The following is a 21,158-nucleotide window of genomic DNA, read 5'->3' as shown; positions in this document are numbered from 1 at the left end:
TAGCCCATGAGTTCTTATTTCCTTAATATCTTTATAATAAGACAATTACTATGATACAACTTATTTCCATTTCAAAAAAGTATATATAAAGGACTACAGAACAAGTTCTGAAGACACAAATTAGCAAATACTGTAATTGTTCTAGTCTGCCTTACTACAACATGAACATATTTAGGAAGCCAGAGTCACTGTAACTGTGTTCTATAATACATTCACTCCTTGAAACTTTGAATAAAGTTAACCAGGACAAACACAAAGTTCAGAGGAAAGGCATATACATACAGTTAAGAGGCAGGTGATACCGCAAAAAGAAAAAAAAATAAATAAAATAAAAGCCTAACTATATATTTTTTCAAGCCTATACTGGGGGAAAAAGTAACAAAGCTTTGGTCAACAAAAGACCTAACCAGTAAATCTGAGCACACAGCAGCAGAGAATATTATTCAGCAGAACTACACATTATTCATGCATATTTTACTAAAGCAAATGGCATGCGTTAAAAAAATACAGCTATTCTTAAACTGGTTAGTGTACAGCTTCTCAAACTGGCAAAATAGCTATGAAGTTCAATTCCATCCTGAAGAAATTAGAGGAGTTTTGCTGAGTTGCTCATGGTGTTCTAACGAGGAAGTTTTTCTTTCTCCTAAGAAGGAGGAAGGAAAACTTGGTGGTATCAGCTACAACTACAAATTCTTTCTGTGCTTCTCTCTCTAGTCAATTGAAGAAATTCTACGCAATAATTCAAACTTCAACAAAACATAGTACAATCTCATCTTCAATTCTTCATAAGAACTTTAGGGAGAGAGGCAGTCCACAAAAGCCAAGTTTAGCTTTAATTTTACAAGTAAAAAAAAAAAAGACAGGAATTGGAATTATTTGCTGCCATTTACCACACTGCAACACCCATGCAAGCAACACTTCAGTTTTTAACTCAAAATAGCAATAAAAGTCAATTCCTGTCAAAATTCCAGAAAAGGAAATTGCATATAAAGTAAAATTTTATGGCTAGTAATACAAGCTCAAGTTTTGTGACTACAAACAGTTTTAGGTAAAGAAATGGCAACAAATACTAGACTGCTGCTCTGTTTCCAATTTATGGCATCTGCATTCAAGCTTCACAATTGAAATAAAAGTCATACTACTGTGGTAATGAAATTCTGTAAATAAACAAAACTTCAGAGAACAGAATTTGTATGCACGTATATTGCTGAACATCCACCAAGAAGGACAGCAAGTTAACTTTCCATACTTCAAAAATATAATGGACTACCATCATAGTTACTGATATTCCTGCTACTACTCTTATATAGGTGAGTCAGAAGAGGAAGCCTAAGTGTTTTTTACTATTTAAGCCACACCACTTCAAGAAAACAAGCTAAAATCCTGTTTCTGCACACTGCTCTTATCCTTTGGTTCAGTTCTTGAACAATAATCTTGCAAAAAGAGTTCTTTCATATCAACCAAGAGGGTAGCATCTCTTTGGAAAAACCTCAAAATGAGCTAGACCTCGAGCTCAATCTAGTAAAATGAATTCTTGCTGAGGATTTACAAAGCTATCTAGAAGGCATCACTTACCTTCTTTCATAGTATTCTTACTCTTATGTTTTATGTTAGCAGTGCAAAACCACTGCAAAATTCAATTGACCTCTAAGAGTTCTGTGACGACAACGTACATAGAGTAGCAGTAAACAATGCTGATCTCATCTAATGTGTTCTGACCACTACATTTTCTGAAATATAATCAGCAAAACCATGGGTATCAGTCCTAATGGAAACCGTCAACTGTCACACCGGGCTACTACTCTGTCATCACTTCCCCAGCAATTTCAACCGAGTAATACAAAGCATCTTCTCTTAAGTTTAAGCAGCACACATTGCCGACACGTAACAGCCACAGAAGTCCACCCCACAAATCATTTTCTGCACAGGAGCGAATTAAGGACACTATGGCAGTTCAGATATGCAAAGCACCTTGGAATTCTTCCAGATGAGGAAAACTGGAAAACCAGCAATAATCTGAGACAGCAACATGTTGTGACACTTCAGAAAAGTGCTGTGCTATTTCAGTGATTATTTAAGAGTCTTAGAAGGATGTTCATTATTAAACCAACAGACAGTAAATATTAGAAAAGCAAAGATTCTCTAACCTTGAGAAAGCAGAGTTAACAAACTGACAGAATAATAAAGATGAAAAGCAGAGTGGTGCAGAATGGAAAAAACAGTCCAAACTAGAAAAGAGACATAGAAAGGAAAGCAAACATACAAAAAAGATTAGTAGAGTTGCAAATAAAGCAATTACTTTTTAAAAACAGAATGTAAAAAGAAATAAGATACCAGTTACAGAAACTCAAAAGTAGTGCCAAATTTTGAGTTTCTAAATTTTTTCAGGTGTAAATTTCTCATTCTGTTCAAGAAAGTTGTAGAATTAGGTCAATGTTTTGCACAACCAAGAAAAGGTAACAAACATAAGACTTTATGATGTGTAAAACAAGTAGGAATTTGCAATGACCTCTGCCATTCAGATAAATATAACTTGAACTGCTGAGATATAGTCTACTGTTGGATTCAGATAGATGGCAATCAACAGGCTATGAAGACATTTAAACTATCTGTGAAGAATAAAATGGTGGATCATTTACTTTTAAAACTTTAAGTATTTAAACTTTATTCAGTTTTGAGACTTTTTGAAAAAGAGAAATGCAAAAGAGGTAATTGAGAATACATTAGGACAACAACATTTAACTTGTGCGTGTTACTTCAGATGCAAACTAAGATTTCTTTAGACAGGAAAGGAATTATTCTTTCAAAATAGAAAATAATGCTTTCTCAACATAAGATCTCTCCGCTTGGTTGGCAGGTGTAATAAATGACAGCTTCATTTCGAAACATGAATGGAGCAGTGTTTTGTCACTTCTTTGCAATCAAGACTTGTTTTCTTCCTGATATTATGATATACTTAGGTCTGCCAGTACTTGAGGTGTTTCCTGTGTAGTTTTTGAAATTAACCTTTTTTGTTTGAAATTTATACCAAACATGCCAAACCTGTCCTTACCTTCTGTAAACTGACATTTCTGTCTGAAGGCGGAATCATCTCTGGAGTCAGAGCCTGAGGTGGATCAATGCCCTTTGTTAATTTCTGATTGATTAAATAGAAAGCCAAAGCAAACTGTTCCTTTGAAAGCTTCCCGCAGTCCTTTATGTCACAGAGAGCCCTGGACAGAGATACACATGAAATAAATCATACAAGTTTCCTGTACTTGCTGTTATTTAGAAATGTAACAATTGCTACTGTGTGATCTCCTCTCCTAAAAAAAATGCAACACATAAGTACAGCAACGAAATAAATAGAAAACATTACACAAACATAGAATGCAAAGAGAAAGTGGTTGTGCAATTTCCACAGCTGTTACAGCAATTTTTCGTCTCGTAAAAGGCAGAATCAGGACTGAGTCATAATACCAGAATATTTGTAACTGAAGTTACTGCTGAACTAAAGCACTTCTCACAGCCAACACAAGTTTGTCTAATTTTTCTGACTTCCCTAAATAAAGTTATGCTAATCATGCCTTGAAAAAAATGACATTTTTCCTACCAGTGTCGTGAAATAGTTTATACATGTAGTGGGGAAAAATTTAGAAAAACACACCATCACACAGCAGGTGTCATTACTGACTATAACGAAAGATAAACGAGTCACAGAGTTATATGGGCCATAAATCTTACATGCTAAGAATTTTACACAGATAATCCTCAGATGGCTAGTTGCTGTGCATCTGAATGCTGATACATTATGTTGCCTTAAATCAGGTATTCAGCTAAAGTGTAGTATTTGTTTGTAACCATCTGTTCAGGTTCTTTACCTCCTCCAGCTAGGAAATAACTCACAGCATAAACCTGTTCCTCACCCACCACTTCTGTCCATTACTAGAAGCAAGTAAGTTACCACTGTTAATAAAGATGCCACGCTATCATATACAAAAATAACAGCTTCCACTTTTCATGAAAAGTGCTAGGAAAGAGCAAGAACCATGCCATCGTCTAAACAGCTGTCAAGGAAAAATAATCCCTACCAGATATGTGCAAGAAGAGCAGAAGGCAGTCCTGTCTTCAAGAATAGTTCTCTGGCTTCCACACCTGACACAAATCCATCCATGTCCTTGTCAGTTTTCACAAAGATCTCATCGTACTTAATTTTGTCTGCAGGCGATACAACCCACTGAGGGGAGGGAAGGGGGAAGGAAGAAGAGGGGGGAAAAAAATAAATGCTAAGATAAAGACAGCTCTGTCAGATAGTTATATGCTTTCAAAGTTACATAACTCAAGGACTATAGCACATATTTAAAAAGTAGTATAGATGCCTAGTTTATGAACCAGTTTTACTGCCCAAAATAGTCCTGTACAGACATCCACATGCAACTCCAAAAGCAGAAGTATTTATAACAGTGAAACACCATGGATGATTGATACTGCTCCACCTCTTTGCCTATCCATTAGAAGTATTCCTTGAGGTCCGTATCTCCTAGCACTGAGTTGTGCCCTCATCACTGTACTCAAAGCCCTGCTTCCAGGCTGGCTCCATCCATTTTATTCCTCTTTACAGCTGGAGAGCTTTAGCTGCAGGGACTGAAGAACTGGTCAAGCATGGAGTTAACAGTTGGGACGTTCTAAATTGTAGGTTTGAAGCTCTCATCAATGTAAAGATGGGAACTAGAGCCACAAGTCTTACTTCAGCAATTTTTCCAAATACCATACTATTTATTATACAGAGATAGGGTGTTTGTTTGTTTGTTTGAGTGAAAATGGCTTCAGCTGCTGCATACGTGCATGCTCGTGGAGGCTAATTAATTTCAGCGTATAAACACACAATATATGAATTCCAAATGGTACTGTACAAAAAACATACACCAAGACGCTGATCCAGAATGGCACTGCTTTGTAATACATATTGTACACAGGCTTATGTCAGTCAAGCAAACTGACAGATGAAAACCTTGGAACCTCCAGAATTAATGCTGATTTTTTTTTATTGATCACTCAAATACAGGTGCCCAAATATCCAGGCAGCATCTTATGCATAAAGTACTACAGTTCTTACCTCAGATTCCCTTCTCAGTAATTTTTTCTTTTGAATATAAACAGTAAATTATAATCCACTTGTAAAGACACATTCCCAATTTCTGGATTCTAAAGTGACCAGGATTAAGTAAGATGCTTTTCTGGGTGAGTTAATTTTTTTAATCATTACATTTAGAACACCGGATCTCTGTATTTATGTGGATATGCCAGACCTTTAGTCTTCTTTTATCCATAGCTTTCATTTATCTATTCTGCTTCTCTATTCTGTTTTAATAGCTTTTTCAAACTACACTCATACACAACATACATGTACGTACACATGCATTAGTACAATTTGTTTTAAAAAGTGGCCATATTCAAATCAGTCTTCAGCCAGAACACTTACGTTCTGCCTAAGTGTATTTGGACTACATTCACAAACTGTTTCCTTAGTAATCTGACCTTTGGGTTGCACTTCATGTTTTGAAATAATTTATTTTTTAAATATCTGAAAAATCTTTACTAAATAATTCTTTTATCCAACCATTTATATTTGAAGGCATCTAAAAACAGTAGAAGATAAATTTTGTGCTATCCTTTCTCTTAACCTGGTTTTCCCATCAGCCTCCTCAACTTTATCAACAAATCAATAGGACAAGAAGGAAATTAAAATCGTATATCAAGACGCTTCACATAGGCAGACCTCAAAGCACAGCATTAAGAACAAATCTTTCAGCCCCAATTCACTTCAGAATTGTACCTGTGATAATGGTGTTTTGGCAGCTAAAATGCCTACAGGTGGCAAGGACTGATGTGAATCTTTGGTTGATGTTGAAGATGGAATTAATGGCATTGCTCCTGGAACACTAATGGGTTTTCTCTTGGATAGTGGCACCAAAGCTGCAGGCAAGGACATTGGCACTGGTTCTTTCTCCAACGCACAATACACCAAAAACATTGCCTGAACATAAAAACAAACCATGTGAATACTGGAGAAGGGGGGGACGACACTAGTTAAGACATAAATTTGTAGCATGTTTTCTGTTATGTTTCTCCTTTACAAGCCCCTTGAACAGAGTTGCAGCTTATTGTCTTCCGACCTGCATTTTTTATTACTACTTATTTTTGAGTCTCACATTAATTTAATACTAAGACTTGATTAAGGTTGTAAATAAAGGTAATAAATGAAACCATACAGGCAAAAGTTAACATACAACTCATCCATTTTAAACTTGTCATTAGACTTCCAAAATCCCAAGACATACTTACCACTGCAAACTCATCGCGATCCAACATTCCATCTCGGTCAATATCACTCAATTCCCACACCTACCAACCAAAAGCAGAATATAGGGATTTTTGCCAGAACTGTACTGTTTGCCTATTTACAACCTCAATAAAAACAAATGTGAGAACAGCCTCCCCCAAGTATATCCAAAGTTCTATTAATCTAACAGCATTAGTTTTCAGTGAGCAATATACATTCATAGAAACCATGCAAAGGAAGAGAATCTGAAGATGGAGACAGAGTGTGCTAATGACACCCTGTCCTAAACAAAGTGTTACAGCATACACAAAACTGGTACATTAACAGTAAGATGCAGTCTCTATCAGAATATCAAAGATTATTTTTGCATTTTCTCACTCTGTAAGACAGTAGTTACAAGTTAGGTGCATTACTACAAACAGTCTGAAAAACAGACAATGCTGAGTGTTGCATAGTTATCATCTGCAAATTAATGATTAATTAAAAAGATTCTTACTCGTCCTAAGATATCCACTGGCAGTTTTGAGTTAAGGAGTACAGGTTTCACCTTATCCCCTGACAATAGTCCATTAATGGGATTTAGGCTGTCAAAAATAGCATCATACTTGGCCTTGTCTTCCAGCTGCAGGAACAGAAGAAAAATACTAATTATGGAAACAGTCACTCACAGTTTAAGAAGCACTCGTTATTTCAGAAGTAGTAAGCTTTTTTTTTTGACAGATTTTTTTTCTGTATTTTCTTTTGAGTCATAGGCTCACACAACACCCGCTGAGATTTAGTCTTTCACTTATTTTCATAGCTTCAGGTAACTACTCTGAATAAATCAGATTTTTCCGAAGGTTTCCCAAGTGTCATTCCCTTCCCCTCACCCAATCAAATCAGGTCTACTAGACCAATTACAGATTTGACAGAAATGGCAATTTGTCATACTTTGTGAACTATAGTTACCAGCATCATATTTTTCTCAAGATTTGTTTGCTTGCAAACCACATCATAGTTCTAGATCACAAACCAATATTGTATTTACCTTAACAGCCCATGGTACATCACTTGATGCTGTTGCATTGAGTAGCAAAGGACTGCTAGTATCAGTCTAATGAAAAAAAAAAAAAACAGGAAAAAAAAACACATCAGAAGAGAACTGGTTCTGACCTTTCAAAATAACTCCCTTATTTGAGAAGTGACTTCTTCTCAAAGTCTGTACTGCATTTTAGTCACCCATATCTTAAGTGAAGGATACCAAAACTTAGAATAAGAAATTTAAAAAGTTTTTTCCATTAAGGAAAACACTAATAGAACAAATACCATATATATTCTAATTTTACACAATTATATATTTAAGTCCCTGACCAGAACACATAGCACCTTACTCTAATTCTGGATTGTCCTGTTTTCCCCTGCCCTACAACATCACTTCCAAAAATATTTGGTATTTATACTAAACCCTAATTGTTATCTTCAAAGCAGTTCTTATTAATGAGTTAATATGATCATTTAAAATAAATACATCAGTCTTACAAATCTTGGTGGAGGAACAGGCAAATTAAGACTACTCAGGGAAACATCCAATCCATTCTGCGCGCATGCTACAAGTCGTAAAGCCACAAAGAACTCCTACAGGGAAAAAAAAAAAAAAGGTGAAAATTTTGTTACATTCAAACACACAAGTTTATGAAGGGTTAGGAGTTTTTCTAGTATCATTATGTATACAAGGGCCACAAAGGGCTGGGGGGAAGGAGGAGTGGTATGTGTCACAAAATGACAGTGAGCAGCAGTCAAAAACTGATTAATTCTTCCGGCGAAGTAAAGCTTGTAATTACTAGCTCCAAGCATTTAGTAGGTTCCTGGCTAGTGTAATCAGCTCTCCACACTATGTTCTTCTATGACAGAGCGGTGAAATTTGAAGTAGCAATTACAGCTGTTTATCTTGAAGGAACTGAGCTAATCTCAAAGGTGACAGTTGACAGAGGAGGAGGAAAGAAACATACAGCATACAAGAAAGGTGAACTCAAGTAGAAGGCTGATGAAAGATTTGTTTAATAGATGCTACAATCATCTTTTCCTACCATGGAATAAAGCAGCTAGCTCTCTGCAGGCCATTATTTAAGTAACTGTGCTTCAAACCATCAAACAGAAACATCACATCAGAGATTTTCAGCAGATCACACCGCATGCACCACTGATACGGAAGTCTGACTGACACTGCTCATAGCTGCAGCTTTGAAAGAACAGCTCCAAACAGAATGAACTGATGTGAAACCCACCAAAACTAGATCAAGAGAAATTTTGAAGATTTTACTAGAATTTTAATTTTGGCATTACATTCCCCCCCAAGATTCAGAGGAAAAGTTACCTTAATACAGACCATTAGACCTTAAGTTACTCCTCAGTGGTACTGCACAGCTACGTAACAGCTCATTTTGTGACTTCAAGAGAAATAAATGAGGTAGCTGAAGGCTGCTTAATTTATTGTAGCTTACAATGAAATGGGGAGTACATACCTGAAAAGAATCCCACTATAAAAACTGCTTTCCTGAACCAGAAATGTTAATGTTTATATTTTTTTTCTAGATTTGCTAATGCATAGAGTAACTTCATTCATCATAAAACCGTACCTGTTTGTTCAGGATTCCTTTGCCATCAGTATCAGCTAAGTCCCAAATCTAGAACATAAAAACAATATTCACAAAGATGTTCTACAACACTGAAAGGAATCTGGCAAGTTCTCACTCAATTTAACGATGATATAATTCTTGGATGAAAGTTTAGTTCTTAACTTCCATGATAGAAGTTACTTATGGTAACAAATTTAAATATTGCTTTAATTTCCATCACAAACAACACACACATTGCAATAAGCAGAGCTGCTCAAGTTTGAAAGGGTTAGATAGCACAACTGAAAACACGTTAGGGAAGTTCATGTATCCTGTGCTACCACTCTAAGTATTTTAATTTATAAAGGATACTAACTAAAGCAAGAGACAGCAGAGTTAAACAATTGTCATTAAATACCTTTCCAAGTACCAAATCTGTCAATCCAGACTTTTTCAAGAAAACAGCTGCATCAGAAGCTAACACTCTTCCAGTATTGGCAGAGTCAACCTAGGAGCAGAAAACAATTCATATCACAAAACAGCTTTGTAGATTAAAAATATAGATAATCTTCAAAAGCAGTCTTCCTATCCACGAAGAACTGAAACTATGTAGAATTTGAGACGTGATAAACATTTCAAAGGACAGAAAAGAAGCAAGAGAGAATGTTTTCTACGCTTCCTAGAGAGGAAGAAACAGAACCAAAATTGAAATTGTACCAATAAATCTATGTGCATGGAAAACTGAAGGACATGCTAGTAACTTAACCCCAGCATTACATTTGCTGGTACCCCCTTCTGAAGCCCATTGGTTTTTAAGTGCTTGCTGACCACTGAGTCATCACGGCTGTCTTTGGATTAGCCTGAGAATAACTAGCGTGAATGATGCTTCACACAGAACAGCAAGACTGAGTACATACAGCAGAACACTTGGTGATGATGCAAAGCCATCACCTACAGCCCCACAGATTTCTTTAAACAAAGCCTATATTCAGTATTATGTTTCAAACAAAAATCCAATTTTCAAAGTTCACACATGAGGTGCTCAAAACAAACACCTCCCAAATATGTGTTTAGAACTAGAAAGCAAAAGACTTGCAGAGAATTTATTATTTGCAAAGCATGCTGAAGTGGATAAAGATTGAAGATTGTCTTCTCTGCTTCTAAAATACATCAAAAAACTCCAAAAGCATTCCTGAAAACATTATTTAATAGGTTTGAAACAAAAGATGTTTTCACTTTCACAGCTAATATGGCTGATTAGGAGAGGTTGTTAATTAGTTGTAAATCATTTGTTTCAGTTTGTGTGGGAGAGCTGTTCATAATATAGGCAAGGAGTTGCCAAGTCACTGCAACAAGTCCCATTTTCAGTTAGAGGAGCCCATCTTTCACATAAGCCAAGTACTCTTAGCATCCACTCAGAAAGCCTTTAACCTAGGATTTTTCTTAGCTTTCAAGAAAGTCAGAGCAATACAATATCATCTGTGTTTATTTTTAATTTCCTAACTTCCAACCCAAAGGAAGGAGATTTTGAGGGATTTAAGCAAGCTTCTTACTTAATCTGATGTGGATACAGTTTCTTTTCTGTTCAAATAATTCCTTAAAATGAAGGTGGTAGGGGTTTTTTTGTTAAAAAAAAAAGAAAAAGTCTGATTTCCATTTCTTAACAAACTATTGACTCCTGTATGCTGGGATGGAGGTACTTACGAAGTATTAAAATAATGCAGAAAATTGGCTTATGCTTGACCATTGCACTGAGCAGATTGCTGGTATTTATCAGCTTGGTACAGCTTTCTTCCCACCCCAGTGTGCAAAAGGCAGGAGTTGTTTTTTTCATAGCTGTATCAGCCAACAACTACCTTGCTGCAAATTGTCTTTTATGGGGCCAGAAATGATTAAAACTTTAAAATGTACGTGACCTCTTTAGGTCACAAGGTAACAGTGAAAAGTATTTCAATTCAGACTCATCAAGAATTCAGCAGCAGCTCAGGCATACTGCTTACCTGTTACAATGCAGCACAAATAACTGCCTGCTAATTTATCATACATATTTAAACGTATCCTTTAACCTCATGCTGTTTTGAGCATCAGTCTAGGTATGGTCAAGCAAAAAAAGGAAAACCAAGAACTTATTCAAAAGAGAAATATCCCTATTGACAGGTTAAGGTTTCAACCGCATTCTAAGTACAAAGCCCAGGATTTAATTGCCATTTCACAATACACATTATGTAAAATGAATGACTAACTCTGTGACAGAACTGGCAGAGTACTAAGCATCAGAGCTATTTCAAGTGATGAATTTATTCTCAATTTGTATGGAATGCTCTTAGGTGCTTCTGGTATGAAAGAAGCAAGACATGCTCTGCTACTACTGGAAGACAGAGGGAAATGTCTTTCTCACATGGCTATTCTGAAAAGCTGACATATCCTTATAAAAGAGGGAGAAGGAAAAAGTTATCTAGTGCAACTGGAAGTGTTTAGACATAGTACATTCCAAAGCTACTCTTTAGGAAAAACGCTTGCAGAAAAAGCATTTGGCTGAGCAAGTCAGAAGACTAATCCCACGGAAAACAAATCCACTGGCACAATATAACGAACAGTAGCATCAGGTTCAAGGAATCCCCGTGACCGTACGCTGCCAGACAACAAACAGTGCTCTGATTTCATCAGGCTGTGTAAGCCAATGAATGCAAAATGTTAAGTGACTTCAGAACCAGGATCACACCTGTGCTGAAATTCACTTTCTGTACCCATCTTTTGGTTTCACACGTCAATGGTTAAACAATTGCAATTAAGTGGAAGAGACAGACAAGTTATGTGACAAAGATTATGCAAGGCAGTGACACAGTCAGTAGCATTGGGCTAGGAAACCTAACATGGAAAAAGGCGAGTTTCTTGCCTTGTGACCTTGTAACACTCACCACAACATGGGATTCTCTAAAGGACTTTAATTCCTAGGGACAGATACACAGCAGATTTGTTCATCAAATTGAAAGACAATTTTGCGAGGGTGATACTGTCTCCTTCAACCTTCAGGAGCCATCCCAGCTTCAATCAAGGTAAACTCTCTCTTACTGTTAAGCAATTTCAAAACTGCTACTCCCATTTAGTGGAGAAAAATCATTAAAGTAAGAGCTCAAACTTTTGAGACATCACAGGCTGATCCAGTTTTATGCACTTGAGAAACGGATTAATCCTCTAAGCACAATCCAAAAAGAGTGTTGATAGGAATCACGGTTTTCTTTCTTCCCTAGCAGAGCAGCTTGCATTCTAGTGTTGATAACCAAAACAAGTTCTTAAATAAAAAGGTCATTATATGCACTATATCCTGTCTTACAACAAACGGACAGGAACATTATCAGTTGCACAAAAGGAGAAAAAGCATCCTACTAGGTTTCTTCTGAGGTTCAATAGCTATTGAAGTCTTTATATATACAGGCATATTTTTTATATAATTCATTTAGGCGTTTCTTTAAACGTTATCATATATCTGTCATTACATAATTAGATGTGCAGAATACAAAATATTGATGTAATACAGTAGCTTAAATGGCCTTCTTTCCAAAAAGCTATATTTATACAAATTAGTACACCTTACTGTTGCAGGATCTAACTATAACAGATAAGCAATGAATAAAATTCCCACGTCAGAAGATTTATCTGTTGAGGGGAGCTGCAAGAACTACACATTCATTTCAGCATTCAGTGGCCTTCCAACCAAAGTTCACCCCTTACAGCAACTGGTAAGAACCTTGGGGCGTACTTTAAAAGAGACTCAAGTCTGACATAAACCTATCAGGACCGCAAATACAAGAACACCAGCTTCATTTGTACAAAGGAAAAGGAAAAAAAAAACATATCCCCACAGTATTTAGCAAGGATATACTCCATTCCAACAGCTAACAGTCTGGTATAACTGTAAAGTAATGGATGTCACACACACAGCAGTTTGCTAACACATTAAGTCATCTTATAACTACATTTATACTGATATAGCTCAGACCCAAGTGTTAGTTACTACAAAAATATATTGTGAAGTGTTTGCCTTGGAATTCAGTCATTTACACACTGCTAGCCATGCTGAAGTCTAGCATGGAATAATATTCTGTATAAATTTCATTTTCTCAACAAGAATATACATACCTGTCGGTAGAATTTCTCATACACAGGATTTGCACTTGACAGCTATACAAAAAAAAAAAAAAAAAAAGATAGAATTAACCATAAAATCCATACTTCAACTGTCTTCAACCTATATAGCTAAAGTTAGAAAACACTTTTTCTGGTCTTCAGGGAAACATGAAGCATTTATATAATTCTATTCTGCAAAACGATTAGGACTATGACTGCTCTTTATACAGTAACTTTTAGAAGACTTCTTTTCTGGAGGCAGCGATACTAACCGCTATCAGATTACTATCAGATGGGTCAGCAGGCTAGGCAGTACGAGACAGCAATTCCTGAGTGACATCAAATACAGACAAACGAGAAGAAACCTGAAGTGACACAGTCTAGGAAGTGCTCACTAATAAATACAAAGCCAGTTTTATTTCATTATCTACTACGTCATTCTTTAGAATTTAGTGCCATACACAACTAGTCTGCAAAATTTGCAGATACCCAAATTAGTTGGATTGACAAGTAAATCCAAATCAATGATGCCAAAAAAATATATGTTTTAAGGTCTTTTTTTTTTTTTTTCCAGTTTGAATCATTGCCAGAGATCACTTCTGCCTTAAATCCGCTGCCACCTACCAGACACTTAGCGTTCACCCAAACTTAGGAGAACAAAGATAAAATGCCATCTTTGGTAAAGGCTTTTTTTTTTTTTTTTTTTAATTGAACCATTCTTAGAAACTCTATTCAGCCAAACAAACAAACAAAAAGCCTGAAACCACAAAGAAGTTAGTAAACTAGTATCTGTTCCTGTACCAAGGACCTTTGGTCAAGAGATTCCCCAAAAGTGTACTGATAGGGTTCCCTCACTTTCCCTGAAGTAAGAGGCACAAAATTAGATACTGCTTTCATGAAGTACACACTGCATGAATTGTGTATTGTGTGCATGACTGGGTGCATTTATGCAGAGGGTGAGCCTAGAATCATTGCAATGGGGGTGCCGTTGCAAGCCCAGTTGGAAAACATAAGCACAACAAAAGTTAAAGTGAGTTCCACGTCATAAAAAACTTATTTTGAATATGATCCAAAAAACTAGAATTTTCCTGCCCCTTAAGAGGAATGTGATCTTAAAGCTCTGGGTCACACGCACAGACCTTTGCAGAAACTGAATCCAAACAAGGTAGCTTCTCCTGGTTTAAAGTTTAGAAATTTGCATTGAAAGACGGAAACCAACAATACGCTAGGCTCTGCCAATCACAGAGCTAGAGAAAAGGCTTCACTACAGCACATGTAAATTGCAACTATTTAAATACAAACACATGTTTTCCTATAACAACAGCTAATGAAGCTGCCAGACTTCCACACATGCTGATTATCAAAGAACATTTATTGAGAAAAAATATTTACTGGGAAACTTTGGTTTCAGAAACTATTTAGAAATGGGGGGTTTTAGTGTGATCCTGTTCAAGTACAGGAAGCGTGCTGTATTAACAGAGCACCTCACGAGGCAGATGGCAGAATAGCTAGAGATAACAGCAGCACCTGCTTTCAGATCTTTAAACCTGAATATTCAGCAAGAACGCTGCCCAGAGGCACTCCGTTTCTAAGAGCCTTGCAGCATTGCTTGGTCTCTACTTTTGGGGGTTTTTGTTTACTTCTTTGGGGTCACGGTGGTAACAAAATTCCACATGCTGGGAAACCGCCATCAGTACCCAAAGGTTTATTGTTTCAGCCACCACCTAGGCAGGCATTTACATACCCCTCAAACCAGCCTGACGAAATACATTCACGCTTTGCCAGACCTGACCACCGCAGCACCAACACGCCACCACTTTCTGTCACTTTCCAGCGTGCCCCAAAGCACACTTATATTTACTGAACGACAGATGCTCTGCTTACCAGCTCAGCTACAACTTCAGTGGCAATCTAGAGGAGCACTTCTCCTGAACATTCAGATATTTCCTAAGTTCATTAATTCATTGTAATGTAACAGCATAGACACAGAATCAAATTAGAGCTACGACCAAAATAACTGGAGCAACGTTGGCCAGCACGCACCCTCGAAGCATCAATCCATCATCCCTCTTGCCCAATATCCCCCTTTGTTCAGCCAAATGTTTCATTCTTACAGCCAGACCTATCACTGTCACTCCTGGAAATATCGAGTCCTGCCACGAAAACACTAAGTGCAAAACAATCTCTTCATTCAGCGCTTGGAGCACAGGCCAGCAATTCTTGTTGATTTCATTAATGTGTCCAATACTCATTTGACCATCAGTATCGCTGTAATAACTGGAATTTCCTGTGACGACAAATAGAATAATAGTAACAAAAAAATTCCCAGACTATTTTTTTTTTTTTTTTTTTTTTACTAGTTACAGACTTATTTTTCCTGTGAAGTATAAAATAAAAGATATAAATGTCTGGGATATTCTTGATCTTCTGAGAGAAGAAAAACACTGTTCTACACTCTCTACAGCGCTGCTGTAAGATTTTCTAGTCAGCGTTCTTTTTGTGGGATTTATAACGCGCAGTTGCAGACAGTAAATTCAACTTGTTTTCAATGCAGAAAGGAAGGAGGGAGAAAAGGTCAGATTCCACTGCACACAAAAATAGAATTACGTTATTAGGATTCCCTTCAGAAGTTCATCACTTCACAAGAGTCATGTCTGCTCTAGTAATTACAGCCTTTGTGGCAAAACCAGCTTCAGAACGCTAACCCAGGAAATAAAAGCCACCTTCAGGGACACCTGCCTTTTCATCTTGTGGTGCTAGTCAAGGCTTCGTGCCCCCAGGTTCTCACCCCCGGCACACTCACATTTAAGTGTAACACAACACTGCTGCCAGGCTGGCCACCCCGCCATCTGCAGCCTTCCTTTGCACTAAGTTAAAGAGCCCAGGGTGGGAGGCTGTCTACAGAGAAAAACAGCTTCCAGGCCAAATGACACAACCTGGCAGTAAGTGTCCTGCATGAAGACAGCCTCTTGCTCTTTCCTGGGTCCCAGGCAGCCTTAGGGTGGCAAAAAACTGTTCCTCTGCAGCACAGCACAGACCCTGGCTCTCTACTTCCGAAAAATAAAAAGGAAGGAAGGATAAAGTACAAGTAGTTCCAAGGAGTTCCTCTCAGTGCTCTTCCACCACTAAATGCAGCTCCCTCAAAGTTTAAGAATGGCATGAAATTAACCCAGAAAGACAAATGCAACATCCAAGGATTATTCCGCCTGGAATCCCTTCTACAGCAGTGTGTAGGAATACAAGCAAGAGCTAAACAAGTAAGGAAAAATAACAGGCAGAAAGCCAAAAAGCAGGTAAGTTTAAGGCAAGCTGGTTTTTATTATGATGCCCTTTCCAAAGGACAACAAAACGTTTTCCTGTTGTTTTTCTCTCTTATTTGAAGTGCCTCACTGCAAAGCTTTCTACCACTTTCTGTTCTGTGACCAAGAACAACTCGACTTCAGCTTGGAGTCGATGTGCTTGGTTATAGGACATACACACACAATGCGTCCCTTGAAAGAAGGATCTGAATCCAGCCTTTGTGTATTATTTTCCCCCCCACACACTATAAAACTTCCTCCAAGTACTGTCTTTTTATTACTACACTGACATTGGTACTATTAGTCTCACAGACACAGAGGGAGCTACAGAGTCACTGTTCCAGGCCATACAACACAGGACCAAAATGACAAGCATTGGTGCACATTCACTTGTTTCCATCCAGTCTTAGATTTTATCCCACCTAGGTGAAAAAAAATCCATGCTGCTCCTCTACAATCACTTGATGACACAGCGTTAGATATTCCAAAACTGTTAAACAAGAGCAGACATTCTCTCCAGATTTATGTGCTTGTACTTTAAGTAGCTCATTCGTTGCTGCAATCACATTGTTTCCCTTACATTTACGTTGAGGACATTTAACAGAGCTCTTGAGTGAAAGCTTCCTTGAGATTAAAGTTTTCCCCTACAGCAATAACACAAGATAAGAAAGTATTTATAGCAAATTTATATGCACATATATTGCCATGCACTTCAGAGTCAGAACCTTCATTCCCCTTGAACAGCTGAAGCATGCGCAGAAACTCTGCCACCTTCTCTTTGCGCAGATGGCTGTCACTGCCTAATTAAATATGGTTCAATTCCATTTTCAAATCACTACAGGAAGCCTCTACTATCTTATAATCAGTACTGAACAAAGTCTGTAAAATGTGAAAAAGCAGCTCCACTGCCTTTCAGCTACTATCTAAATGGCTGGTGTGCTATCAATCAAAAATTTAGTTCTACCTGCTTTTTAGGAGAGGCTGACTGGTCACGCACTGGTCAAGCTTAAACACACAAACACGTGCACACAGTCAGATTTCTTCATCTTTCATAGAGGACAAAGAGGAACACCAGATTTCTTACTCCTGTAAAATAATAATAAAGATCAAGATCCTGGTTCTATTACTGTGTTGATCCCTAACAGAAATAGGAAGTTTGCCACAAACCTCAGGTGAAGAAGAATTAAGTGACTGGTAAGCTTTGCTTTTTGGCTCTGCATTACATCATACCCGTTACTACAAGACTCATTCATACTGTGTTTACATCCTATATACTCCAGTAACTGGCAATGCATCAGACAGGTGTCTACCTTAGCCTGTTATAATACAGTGCATCCCTTAGACAATGAAACACAGCGCTCTGGACCTGTGACAAGATATTGAAGTCTGAACTGAGACATGGGGTATGTTACAGGGTACGTAAGGGTCACTTGTTACGTGACCGTCTTGTTTATTCAAGGAGCTCAAAGCTACTTTTTAAGGTGACCACCACTTTTTCACAAAAGGCGTATTTCATAATATCAGGAAAGCAAGAAGTTATCTTTCTGTTCTCCCTGAATACTTCGGGAGAGTCCCACCTTAATTTCCTCAAACTTTCAAACACAAACGAGCAGTTTCTCTGAACTACCACTTTAATTTTCAGTGGCAACAGGAAGTTTTTGAATGTCCACATTGCACCAGCCTTCAAACATCGCCCACACTCTTAATACGTATTTTCTGCATCTTCTGTCTTCACTTCCTTCCTCTGTAAATTAATTAAACCAGATAAGCAGCCATATTTGGAAGATCAAAAATAAAATAAAATTCTTCTCATTGGCTATAGCTTAATCTGAGTTTCCCAACAAGGGATGACTGCTAGATATGAACAGTTCCTTCTCACTGATGCTGTTTCCAAGCTGAAGGCAACCACAACAAAACATTCACTTGGTACAAGTTTTCTTAGAAGTTCCACACTTAATTCAGTTCTGCTCAGACCACGACACTCACCCAGCAAATGCAAGTGGCAACAAGATATTGCTTAAGGGATTCAAAATTTGGAGAACAAGATACTTCAGATTAAGTATATTCATTTTGCAACACTCTTCAAGCATGCTTGGTGTCATGAATTTCACTACAGCTACACAGGCCTGAAATATTTCTACTTATCAACCAACAGAAAACTCCATGTTACTTAAACGAAGCTGTAACATTCAAATAAACAATGGGCAGCACTCTCAGACACCGCAGCTGCAAAGCCATCTGAAAATACCCCAGTCTGATTTTGGAAACACCCGACTTCCTCGTTGTGTTAAATCGGTCACAACCACATGGGAAGGGAAAAGAAAATCTGAGACAACTGTGAGCTCGGCTGCAAGTCAAGCAGAACTGCCTCTTACTCTCTGCACGCTGTTTACAGCAGAAAGCACCATCCTGCACAGTTTGTCTCGCTGGTGTCAGTAATCGATCTAACTGCAGCCAGCAACCATCCCTCCCACCCCCATACTCACTTTCACTTCCTCACACTACATCGGAATGGATTCAGAACACTTCAGACTTTTCGTAACTCTAAAATGCCTGAAATTAGAGCCCATATTGAAGAAATGATCTTTAGGCTTGCTTGACTTTCTTAGATTATTTTTACTCAAAGCACGCACCTCCTCTCCCCACTCCCCAAATAAGAACTCCCCACACAAATGGTCAACAACAACAGAAATAGCTTTCTCAATTTAACCGCTGGTGTAAGCTGTAGTCACAGTGGTTTTAAGGACACTGGCCATTTTTCTGCTCCTGTCAATGTTATCACATTTCTATTTAGTCCCCGTTTCACGTGACAAAAAAAAAAAAAAAAAAAAAAAGTGTGTAAATTCTACAATGAAAGGATTACACAGCCTGCAAGCAATGTTTCACTGTAGAACTGTATCAGGCACTCCTCCCCTCTCCCCCAAAAAAGGGCCTCTCCCCCAAAAAAGAAGAGCCCATACCCACGGAATAGCCCATAGAATTAAATTACTGGTCTAGGAAAACTTTGTCCTTCTTCAACAAAGGCGTGCTTTAAACATTTTTCTTTTGCTTGAAGACCGTTAAAAAAAAAAGATACAGAAAATGCTAACCTAACATTTTTGACTATCAAAGCATACTTTCACAGAGTACTGTTACCTTCACAAGTATGTTTCTTTTATTTCTTTAGACCTTTAAAGACATGCTTTCTCAATGTATTTGAGAACACTGAGTTCATGTTTTCAATGAACAACCCTTTCTTTTCTTGAAATGGTTGAGGATTTCCTCACAAGTCAGCTACAGAATGGAATAACTGCCAGCTGAGTAGTCTGGCTCTGAACTTTTTGGTTTCCTCATGCATGTGTAAGTGAGTCACACTTCTTTACCAGCTTTTACATACGTGTGACAACTGACGATCAGACTGAAGCATTCCAAGCAAGGAGCGTGTGCACTGACAGGCCTGCCTCGGGCTTGTGTCAGGTAGAAATGAGAACTTCTCATGTTCCTGCTACATGAAACAAAACAGTACCAGAAGTACAGTCTAGTACCTAACAAATCTCTGGAGAATACGAAGCAGTCTCAACAGGGTACAAGCATGCACATGGAGGAATTCTACTACCATCGAGAAAGAAATTCAAGCAACAAAGAGGTTTAAGCAAAGAGATCACCTGGACACTAAAGATGCCAAAATTGTCCAAGCTCTAGGACCATGCAAGGTCCTTCATCACAAGGACCTGCAAAGCCCTTCACCATTAGGCACCTGTAAAGCTAGCGTGCAGAAGGGGTGCCCCCACACCACACAGCTAACAAGAAAAGAAGTAAAATGACTTCCAAGGCGATGTCTTTGGAGCTAAGACACCGCTGCAACAGGCCTTTAAGCGACACCCTCGCAGCTGTTCTGCACCCAGCGCAACCCCAGCACCCCCGAACCCTGCCCGAAAGCTCCTCGGGCACAGCCGCGGTGCCCCCCACGCCCCCTCCACCACGCGGGGGGCAGGTTTGTTTGCTTGTTTTTTCTATTTTGTTTTATCTGCGCCCGGCGCCCGCTGCCTTTCCCCGAGACAAAAGACCGAGGGCGCTGCCAGCCGCGGCCCCGAGCTCCGCGGGCTGCCCCGGGGCAGAGGCACCTGCGGCCGGGCGGGGATCGCCGCGACCCCCGGGGCTCCCCCTCTCCCCTCCTTCCCTCACACGGGGGGTCCCAACCTCCCCACACGCCCCCCTCAGCCGCCACCTGACAGCGCCAGCGGCCGTTAGGCGCCCGTTAGGCGGCGGGGCAGGCTGAGGGGCGGCCGGGGCGGCAGCGAGCCGCTCCGCTCCTCGCTCCCCAGGGGCCCTGAGCCTTCGAACCTCCTGCCCGAGGGCTGAGGGAGGCGGGCGGTACCTGCGTGAGGGAGAGGTGGGCGGCCATGCTGCTTCCATCATGCACCGGCCGGGCCGCAGGAAGGACGCGCCGCCGCCGCCGCCCGCTGCCCAACTTCGGCAACTTCCCCGGCCGGGCCCCGGGCAAAACCCGGCGCCGGATCCGCGCCCGCCCGCCCGGAGTCGTTGGAGTCGGAGCCCGCCCCCGGGGAGGAAAAGCGGGCGGTGGAAGCGGCTGGAGCCGGAGCGCGCGGGAGGAAGCTGCAGGGAAAAGGCGGAGCCGGGCGGGGGGTTGGTGCGGATCGGAGCCTGCCGCCTTTTCTCGTGTGGGGCTTTGTGGGTGCTTCTCGCCTGCCAAAGTGTTATACCCCGCTGGGTTAGCCATCAGCTAAACCGTCCCAAACTATATGGCTGTGGGGTTTTGGTTGTGACAGAACTGGGAACGGGGCCCAGAGGAAGCAGTGTGAGGCGGGCAGGATG

At 39.4% G+C, this 21,158-nt stretch overlaps 1 protein-coding gene across 6 annotated transcripts in view; it reads right to left on the bottom strand.

The window, feature by feature from the left end:
* The window catches only part of EPS15 (epidermal growth factor receptor pathway substrate 15), a 46,605-nt gene extending 25,795 nt beyond the window's left edge, over window positions 1-20,810 (bottom strand). For 3 of the 6 annotated variants that reach the window (XM_032191834.1, XM_032191836.1, XM_032191838.1), the window contains exons 1-11: window positions 20,701-20,808; window positions 13,057-13,098; window positions 9,335-9,424; window positions 8,938-8,985; window positions 7,841-7,936; window positions 7,350-7,415; window positions 6,819-6,944; window positions 6,325-6,384; window positions 5,816-6,016; window positions 4,071-4,216; window positions 3,053-3,212 (exon numbers count right to left, since the gene is read on the bottom strand). In XM_032191834.1, coding sequence (XP_032047725.1) covers window positions 3,053-3,212; window positions 4,071-4,216; window positions 5,816-6,016; window positions 6,325-6,384; window positions 6,819-6,944; window positions 7,350-7,415; window positions 7,841-7,936; window positions 8,938-8,985; window positions 9,335-9,424; window positions 13,057-13,098; window positions 20,701-20,727 — 1,062 coding nt within the window. In that variant the 5' untranslated portion in view covers window positions 20,728-20,808. Of the gene's footprint in view, window positions 1-3,052; window positions 3,213-4,070; window positions 4,217-5,815; window positions 6,017-6,324; window positions 6,385-6,818; window positions 6,945-7,349; window positions 7,416-7,840; window positions 7,937-8,937; window positions 8,986-9,334; window positions 9,425-13,056; window positions 13,099-20,700 lie in introns of all 6 variants that reach the window. The other 3 variants (XM_032191833.1, XM_032191839.1, XM_032191835.1) reach the window with 2 other exon arrangements.
* Window positions 20,811-21,158: the final 348 nt, after the last annotated feature.

Source organism: Aythya fuligula, chromosome 8 (assembly GCF_009819795.1).
Source record: "Aythya fuligula isolate bAytFul2 chromosome 8, bAytFul2.pri, whole genome shotgun sequence".
NCBI lineage: Eukaryota > Metazoa > Chordata > Aves > Anseriformes > Anatidae > Aythya > Aythya fuligula.
This window is presented reverse-complemented; position numbering and strand designations above follow the sequence as displayed.